We start from the raw sequence: 10000 nt of genomic DNA on the forward strand, positions 1-10000 counted from the left end.
AGGATATACGTATTTGCATTGGGACCTCTTTGCATCGAAGACTGGTGCTTGACGTGCGCTGACGACGGGTAAATACTCAGAAACCTGGATCTGTGCGTATCACGTCAGGTCGACGATGGGAAGGATAGCTTCCCTTTGCAAATATTGATAGGGCACAGAAAGTGTGTCAATAGCCACACACATTTACGTCATATCTATGCGCCTGTATATATACTCATAGGATTGTGGTTCTGTAAGTTGTGTATAGGGTGTGTGTATAAGGTGTGTGTATAAGGTGTGTGTGAGAGAGAGCATATGTGTATACAAAGGTATCTGTCTGTTTCCTGGTGCGCGTATATATGTACGTATATCTGTAAGAGTGTAAATTTGGATGAAAGTCTAGTGTATCTGCTACATGTTAACCATGTTTTTGACATCCTCTTCGTTCTCCTCATCCTCTTTGTTCTCCTCATTCTCTTCTTTCTTCTTTTCCTCTTCTTTTTCGTTCTCGCTCTTCTCCAATATCATCACCGTCATCTTTCTTCTTTTTCTACTTTTCCTCCTCCTCCTCCTCCTCCTCCCCCTCCACACCCCTCCACACCCCTCCACACCCCTCCACACCCCTCCACACCCCTCCACACCCCTCCACACCCCTCCCCTCCCCCTCCTCCCCTCCCCACCTCCTCTTTCACCTTCTTTTCATCCTTCTTTTTCTACTCATTCTCCTTCTTCCTCTCCTTTGCCATTTTCCCCCTTTTCTGAATGTGGAGATGAAGGTTTTCTCAGATTAGGCGGACTCGATGAAAGTCACTCAAGAAACCGATGAAGGGTTTAAACATGGTGACTACAGAAAAAGAACGCCACCAGTGATCCAATATAGACTGGTATATTATGTATTCAAGGCGGCGAGCTGGCAGAATCGTTAGCACGCCGGGCGAAATGCGTAGCCGTATTTCGTCTGCCGTTACGTTCTGAGTTCAAATTCCGCCGAGGTCGACTTTGCCTTTCATCCTTTCGGGGTCGAAAAATTAAGTACCAGTTACGCACTGGGGTCGATGTAATCGACTTAATCCGTTTGTCTGTCCTTGTTTGTCCCCTCTATGTTTAGCCCCTTGTGGGTAGTAAAGAAATAGGTATTCCGTCTGCCGTTACGTTCTGAGTTCAAATTCCGCCGAGGTCGACTTTGCCTTTCATCCTTTCGGGGTCGATAAATTAAGTACCAGTTACGCACTGGGGTCGATGTAATCGACTTAATCCGTTTGTCTGTCCTTGTTTGTCCCCTCTGTGTTTAGCCCCTTGTGGGTAGTAAAGAAATAGGTATTTCGTCTGCCGTTACGTTCTGAGTTCAAATTCCGCCGAGGTCGACTTTGCCTTTCATCCTTTCGGTGGTCGATAAATTAAGTACGAGTTACGCACTGGGGTCGATGTAATTGACTTAATCCCTTTGTCTGTCCTTGTTTGTCCCCTCTGTGTTTAGCCTCTTGTGGGTAGTAAAGAAATAGGTATTTCGTCTGTCTTTACGTTCTGAGTTCAAATTCCGCCGAGGTCGACTTTGCCTTTCATCCTTTCGGGGTCGATAAATTAAGTACCAGTTACGCACTGGGGTCGATGTAATCGACTTAATCCGTTTGTCTGTCCTTGTTTGTCGTATCTGTGTTTAGCCCCTTGTGGGTAATAAAGAAATATATATATATATATATATATATATATATATATATATATATATATATATATATATATATATATATATATATATATATATAATATACATAGCTTTTTTTCTTATTCTGTAGGAATCTCCGCGGGAACGCATTGTCGACCATATCTTCAAGAATATTTCCGCATCTGCTATCTTTGACTTATCTGTAAGTGAAACGCTAAAGTTTTTAATTTGTTGTGAATATTTCCAATGCATGCATTACTAGAATTAACAGATTTCGCTCGCTGCCAGAATCTTCAAGGAATGCGTATTACATCAGGACTGCTAGAATTAAATTTTCATTACCACGCTGCGGTGTTTGGAAGAATGTCTACTCTTTTACTTGTTTCAGTCATCTGACTGCGGCCATGCTCGAGCACCGCCTTTAATCGAGCAACTCGACCCCGGAACTTATTCTTTTGTAAGCCCAGTACTCATTCTATCGGTCTCTTTTGCCGAACCGCTAAGTAACGGAAACATAAACACACCAGCATCGGTTGTCAAGCAATGCTAGGGGGACAAACACAGACACACAAACACACACACACGCATATATATATATACATATATACGACGGGCTTCTTTCAGTTTCCGTCTACCAAATCCACTCACAAGGCTTTGGTCAGCCCAACGCTATAGTAGAAGACACTTGCCCAAAGTGCCACGCAGTGGGACTGAACCCGGGACCATGTGGTTGGTAAACAAGCTACTTACCACACAGCCACTCCTGCGTCTGTTAATGAAACAGTCGTAGGTATTAGTTAGTTTCATGTTTTTTTAAGCTCTTTTATTTGTTTCAGTCATTTGCCTGCGGCCACGCTGAAGCACCGCCGGGACTTATTCTTTGTAATTCTCGTACTTTTTCTATCGGTTTCTTTTGCTGAACCGCTAAGTTACAGGGACGTAAACATCGACGCTTCCTGTCGGCCTTGACACATTTCCTGTGTCCTTATATATTTACGAACGGGAGACAAATACCCCCAACAGCTAGGCCTGCATCTAGAGACATGCCTTGCTACTCTAGACTGATGATGGGCAAAGACCCTGAAACATGCGTGTCTCTAGATGCAAGCCTAGCGGTTGGGGGTGTTTGTCTCCCCTTCGTAAATATATAAGGACACTCTAGAGACATGCCTTGCTACTCTAGACTGATGATGGGCAAGACCCTGAAACATGCATGTCTCTAGATGCAAGCCTAGCTGTTGGGGGTGTTTGTCTCCCCTTCGTAAATATATAAGGACACAGGAAATGTGTCAAGGTCGACAGGAAGCGTCGATGCTTCCTAGGGCTAAATAGCGGTGGTGTAATTCCCTTACGGGACTGTCACGTTAAGTTGACAGTATACAACCACTCTATTATTATATCAGACTATGGATAATGAAGTCTACTCTGCTTTGTTGTGTCATTCAAGACACGTTACATTTTACAAACAGTACACAATGCTTCAAGCGAACTACAATACTCTCCTATATTTTACTTATTTTAATTTAGGTAATACTAGCAGTATCGCTCGGCGTTGCTCGGGTTTGTAAGGGAAAAAACTATATAAGCATTTTTAGAGAGTTACTTCCCTTATATAATAGCAAAGAAATGCATTAAAAATGGGAAAAAATGATGGTAATTTTTTTTTTAAATCGTAGACTCATCGTAGACGCGCGCTAATACCCAGAAGGGCTCGATATGAATCACGACTATACGATACCCGATTTTGGTTAAACTGCGCCGCAAAATGTGGGAGTAGTTAGGAATCTAAATCGTAGGAGACAGACACGCAACTTGACTTTTATATATAAAGATTTGCTTTTTTTGTCTTTCAGAGATTTGAGCGAAAGTCAAATAAAAGAAATTGAAGATGGCGCTTTTTTATTCCTCCCCAAAATAACTGAGATGTAAGTAGAACAAAGTTCTTTGTCTATTGGAAATTTAAGTTTACTTACTCTTACTCTTTTACTCTTTTACTTGTTTCAGTCATTTGACTGCGGCCATGCTGGAGCACCACCTTTAATCGAGCAACTCGACCCCGGGACTCAGTCTTTTGTAAGCCCAGTACTTATTCGATCGGTCTCTTTTGCCGAACCGTTAGGTGACGGGGACGTGAACACACCAGGATCGGTTGTCAAGCAATGCTAGGGGGACAAACACAGACACACAAACACACACACCCATATGTGACCTCGTGTGTACCGTTGGCGATTTTTTTCCCTCTGTCTTCCCTTCTCTGGATCTTTCCTTCTCCTATGTTTCCGACGAAGAGCTCTGCTCGAAACATTAAACCCTCCTTCTTTCCTGAGCGTCCAATAATACTATATTTGTTCCACGTCCTCGCGTTGTTGTGTTTTTTTGTGTTTTCTTGTTTGGATAACTATATATATATATATATATATATATATACGACGGGATTCTTTCAGTTTCCGTCTACCAAATCCACTCACAAGGCTTTGGTCGGCCCCAGGCTATAGTAGAAGACACTTGCCCAAGCTGCCACGCAGTGGGACTGAACCCGGAACCATGTGGTTGGTAAACAAACTACTTACCACATGTCTACTGAAATTAAATAATCACTGTTTCTTATCAAATCAAACAAAAGTTCCTCCGTTGCTCAGCAGCAAATTCATTTAGAATTCTCATTGTATTTACAGTGACCTCAGGTCAAATAGCAATATGGTGTGTGGATGTCACCTACCAGCGTTGGTAAACTATACAAAGAAAGCATTCGCAAGACATCTGGTAGTTTCAGGAATATGTTATGCACAAATTGAAATTGGTCATCATAGTCAAGGAGATCCTTGGGACATATCACAATATACGTATTGTTCACGTTAGTAAAATTTTCTTTGGTTCTGTTGTTACTCTATAGGTACCACTAACAAAACTCCAGGGTATTCTCTGCTGTTCACATTATGATGATATACATATATATGCATTCATGCCTACCTACCTACCCACCCACCTACCAACCTACCAACCTACCTACCTACCTACCTACCTACCTACCTACATACTTACCTACCTACCTACCTACCTACCTACCTACCTACCTACCTACCTACTTACATACCTACCTACCAACCCTACCTACCTACCTACTTACATACCTACCTACCTACTTACATACCTACCTACCAACCCTACCTACCTACCTACCTACCTACCTACCTACCTTGCTACATACCTATCTACCTATCTACCTATCTACCTACATACCTACCTACCTACCTACCTACCAACCTACCTACCTACCTACCTACCTACCTACCTACCTACCTACCTACCTACCTACATACCTAGCTACCTATCTACCTATCTACCTACATACCTACCTACCCATCTACATGCTTACCTACCCACCTACATACCTACCTACCTACCTACATACATACATACATACATACATACCTGGCTACCTATCTACTTAGTTAGCTAGCTAGCTAGCTACCCACCTATCTACGTACCTACCTACCTACATATCTACCTACGTACCTACCTACCTACATATCTCCCTACGTACGTACGTACGTACCTACCTACCTACCTATCGTCCTACATACCTACCTAGCTACTTACCTGGCTTTGACGGGAGCCATCATCAACAAAAAATGGTGGTTTGCCCTCAAGAGAGCAGTAAAAGCAGAAGCGCTTAGGTACAGCAAAGCACTAGCCATAGATAGAAATAGAGTAGAGGGTGAGCTAGTTAAGAAGCTAGAAGAGGCAATTAGAAGCGGCATCGCATCCGACGTTTTGGCAGCGAGGTTGGCCCTCGACCAACACTTCAACGCCAAACACGAAGGGTGTGTTTTCAGAGCAAGGATGCGTGCTCTAAGGAACGAAAGTGTTAGAGCCGCGCGAGAGGCCCGGGTGGCAGAGGCGCAACAGGGCAACAAAGCCACCATTCGGTCTCTGGTAGATGAACAGGGGCGCGAATTGCTCGAACCAACCAAAATGTATGAGGCCTTTCAACAGCATTTTTTCCGACTGTTCAGGACGAGTGGCTGGCAAGAACGTAGGGTGGATTTCAGTGCCTCCACGATTACACAGCCTACCACGACTCTCGACAAGAGAGGCATGGCGTTGCGAAGGTGCCATCACGGCGTCGGAAGTGAGGGACGCGATGGCAGGATGTCGAGGGACAAATCGCCGGGTTTGGATGGTCTACCCCGCGAGCTTTAGACTTGTTTGGCGGCGTCAGCAAAACTGGTAAGAAAACGGGAGCATTCCTGGTTTTGTGAGCCGAGGAGCCGTAACACTGCTGAAGAAAGATCTAAACAAGGGGGATGTAATAGATAACTTTAGGCCCATCACTCTGCTTAATGCAGACTTCAAAATTTTGGCCAAGGTGTTAGCTAAGAGGCAGGCACTTGTCATCGAGAAACTGGTCGACAAGGCGCAAACGTGCGCCGTGCCGGGCCGGAGCATCCATGACAATCTCCACCTGATGCGCTACATCATAGACAGGGTAGTTAAGGAACATGGCATGGGTGGGGCGCTGATCAATTTGGATCGATCGAAAGCTTTCGATAGGGTAGACCATCGATACTTGGAGGCTGTCCTCAGAGCGGCTGGTTTCGGTCCCGTCTTCCGCGGCTGGATAGAGAGGAGACATCCCTGACGGACCGAACGTACGATGTCGAAAGGTCTCGATAGATGTCCATTTACGCGATGTCCATTTACGCGAATTACAGAGGTATCTGCTTGGTAATTCGCGTAAATGGACATCTATCGAGACCTTTCGACATCGTACGTTCGGTCCGTCAGGGATGCCTCCTCTCGTCGCTTCTATACGTATTGACACTCGAGCCATTATTGCGGAAGCTGGCAACTCTGCATACGCGGACGACGTCACCGTCGTAGTGTCTAGCTACGAGCACATCGAGCTCGTCGGCGAGACACTGAAAGCCTACGAAGCGGTGACAGGAGCGAAAATCAATCGGGAAAAATCAGTGGCCTGCGACTCGGCACCTGGAGAAGCAAGCCCATGCCATCCACCAGCGCCTCCGTCATGGGACGCTGGACCGACGGTCCGGTCGAGTTGCTCGGGGTCTGATTTGGTCCGGACCTCAAAATGGACAAAAATTGGAATTTTTGAAAAGTAAAAATTTTGCATTATGTAGCTTGTTATTCTCTTTAAGTGAACATTTTCCTGGTTGAAATGCACAGAAAAATGGCGACACAGCAGTCAAAAAATCGTAAAAAAATAGGGATTTTCATAGAAAAAAAGCACCTTTTGATGTAAATAATTTTTGGTGTTAACATGGTCCGATTTGAAGTTTTTCTTCTACGGAATAAAGAACAAGCCTTCTTCTATTAAACTCTCAATTTTGGTCAACTTGCGCCGCAGGGTCTCGGAGGAGATAGTGTTAGTTGAAGGCTACCAAACCTGCCATACACAGACAACTTCAGCTTTATATAGAGAGAGATGTATAATATTATTGAGTTCAACGCTAACACGTATGCTTTTACATTACATCATAAAGTAAATTTTTGTTGTTATTGCTACATTTGATTCCTAATCATAGATATATTCTTATATTCTATAGATTACACCTTATTTCAACCGGCTTTGAAGTGCCAATCATGTGAGGGGTCCATATGCAATGATTCGGCCGTGACAAGCTGTCCAGGATATAAGGTAAACTGAAAAGTTATTTTCTTCCTTTCCATTATAAAATACCCATCCGTGGCCGTCACTAACAAGCCGGTATGGCCAAGTAACTTGAACCGTGCTTCCGCTAATTGTTCTATGTGCCTATGTAGCCGCAAGTAAACACAGACGTATTCACGGTCTTCCTCAGGTTGTGAGGAAATAGGGCCGACTAGTACTCGGCTAATACTTATTTACGCACTGGGGTCGATATAATCGACTTAATCCGTTTGTCTGTCCTTGTTTGTCCCCTCTATGTTTAGCCCCTTGTGGGTAGTAAAGAAATAGGTATTTCGTCTGCCGTTACATAGAAAATTATTATTGTTATTTATTTATTATTATTATTATTATTATTATTATTATTATTATTATTATTATTATTAACATTATTATTATCCTCCTCCTCCTCCTTCTCCTCATTATTATTGTTGTTGTTGTTGTGTTGTAGTAGTAGTAGTAGTAGTAGTAGTAGTAGCGGCATGACATTTATTAACTTTTTTTATATTTATTGTTATAGCCTATGTGTATGACGAATGTGTCAATAACTGATGATACGCAGAAGGTTGTGGGGTCCTGTCGTACATACAAAGAATGTATCGAAACCGAGGTGAACACACGGAAAACATGCCAATCATGGGCTGATGGTACAGATTGTGTTTCTTGTTGCTCCGGAAGTTTATGCAACAAGCATTACTTTGATGGTGAGTGTTATTCGTTCCCTTATGAATCTAGAGTGTGGAGGCGCAATGGCCCAGTGGTTAGGGCAGCGGACTCGCGGTCATAGGATCGCGGTTTCGATTCCCAGACCGGGCGTTGTGAGTGTTTATTGAGCGAAAACACCTAAAAAGCTCCACGGGGCTCCGGCAGGGGATGGTGGTGATCCCTGCTGTACTCTTTCACCTCAACTTTCTCTCACTCTTACTTCCTGTTTCTGTTGTACCTGTATTTCAAGGGGCCGGCCTTGTCACTCTCTGTGTCACGTTGAATATCCCCGAGAACTACGTTAAGGGTGCACGTGTCTGTGGAGTGCTCAGCCACTTACACGCTAATTTCACGAGCAGGCTGTTCCGTTGAATCGGATCAACCGGAACCCTCGTCGTCGTAACCGACGGAGTGCTCCTGCAGGGGGTGGTGGTGATCCCTGCTGTACTCTTTCACCACAACTTTCTCTCACTCTTACTTCCTGTTTCTGTTGTACCTGTATTTCAAAGGGGCCGGCCTTGTCACTCTCTGTGTCACGCTGAATATCCCCGAGAACTACGTTAAGGGTGCACGTGTCTGTGGAATGCTCAGCCACTTACACGTTAATTTCACGAGCAGGCTGTTCCGTTGATTCGGATCAACCGGAACCCTCGTTGTCGTAACCGACGGAGTGCTCCTGCAGGGGGTGGTGGTGATCCCTGCTGTACTCTTTCACCACAACTTTCTCTCACTCTTACTTCCCGTTTCTGTTGTACCTGTATTTCAAAGGGGCCGGCCTTGTCACTCTGTGTGTCACGCTGAATATCCCCGAGAACTACGTTAAGGGTGCACGTGTCTGTAGAGTGCTCAGCCACTTACACGTTAATTTCACGAGCAGGCTGTTCCGTTGATTCGGATCAACTGGAGTGCTCATCGTCGTAACCGACGGAGTGCTTCCACATGAATCTAGACATGGTTTATGATGACTTGTAATCTACTATTTAATACGAACGGTGAAGAATAGATTTTGTATAAGGAGATACTTTACCGTAATTATACCTTGTATCTTTTAGTCGTTTCAGTCATTTGACTGTGGCCATGCTGGGGCACCACCTTCGGGAATTTATCTTCGAATGAATCAACCCCAGTGCTTATTATTTTAAACATTGTACTTATTCTATTGGTCTGTTTCGCCGAACCTCTAAGTTACGGGGACGTAAAAACGCCAACATCGGTTGTCAACGTGTGGTGATGGTGGGACAAGCACAGACACAAAGACACACACACACCTGCATACATACGTAGACATACATACTCACACAATACATATATATACATGCATACATACGTACATACATACATGCATATATATATATATATATATATGTATATATATATTTATTTATACACACACACACACACACACACACATATATATAAATATATATAAATCAAAAAACGGAATAAGAACGTAACGAACGACACTAAAAACATATGGACAGATAGACGATACAAAAACGGACAAGGAAAAACTGGACGGATCATTCGTGGCCTGTTATTCATCAGTCAAGCTTCTAATTATCACTACAGTTTCGGCCTGTTGCACTTGAGACTGCTCAAAATTGGTTGGCCCCCAAAAGTCTAAGCTAAGAGCATTAAATGTTTGGAAGAAAAAATGCGAACGTGTACAACAACATAGACAAAACACAAAAACAAGAAAACGTAGAAAATGTTACACAATTACAAATACAAAGAAGAAGAGGATAACAACAGGTGTCTTTCGATTAATAAGGACAAGTTAAGGTGTGCTGAGGTGTGGAGTGAAAGTCTGGATGCACAAGCAAAGAGGACGGTCAGGAGACAGGAAAATAAGGTATTGTACGGGCGGCGGGCGGGTTGAGAAAGAAAGATCATGCTTGGCCGAACACCGGTCACGTGGAAGGAACAGGGAGCAGTAGGGAGCGGAGGGATTGAAGAATTAGGGGACGATCTTCTTTCGGTTT

At 43.8% G+C, this 10000-nt stretch overlaps 1 protein-coding gene and 1 long non-coding RNA gene across 2 annotated transcripts in view; one reads left to right on the plus strand and one right to left on the minus strand.

Moving 5' to 3' along the window:
* LOC115225738 (adhesion G protein-coupled receptor L2-like) overlaps positions 1 to 10000 on the plus strand; it is a 69193-nt gene that overhangs the window by 20180 nt on the left and 39013 nt on the right. The window contains exons 6-10 of the mRNA XM_029796680.2: positions 1773 to 1844; positions 3496 to 3567; positions 4318 to 4496; positions 7213 to 7304; positions 7834 to 8017. Coding sequence (XP_029652540.1) covers positions 1773 to 1844; positions 3496 to 3567; positions 4318 to 4496; positions 7213 to 7304; positions 7834 to 8017 — 599 coding nt within the window. The remainder of the gene's footprint in view (positions 1 to 1772; positions 1845 to 3495; positions 3568 to 4317; positions 4497 to 7212; positions 7305 to 7833; positions 8018 to 10000) is intronic.
* Positions 3069 to 9427, minus strand: LOC118768339. The gene is made up of 3 exons (XR_005004161.1): positions 9408 to 9427; positions 5239 to 5242; positions 3069 to 3144 (listed from the first exon to the last, which is right to left on the minus strand). It is a non-coding gene; the product is annotated as an uncharacterized LOC118768339 (long non-coding RNA).

This window comes from Octopus sinensis, linkage group LG28, assembly GCF_006345805.1.
Source record: "Octopus sinensis linkage group LG28, ASM634580v1, whole genome shotgun sequence".
Taxonomy (NCBI): domain Eukaryota; kingdom Metazoa; phylum Mollusca; class Cephalopoda; order Octopoda; family Octopodidae; genus Octopus; species Octopus sinensis.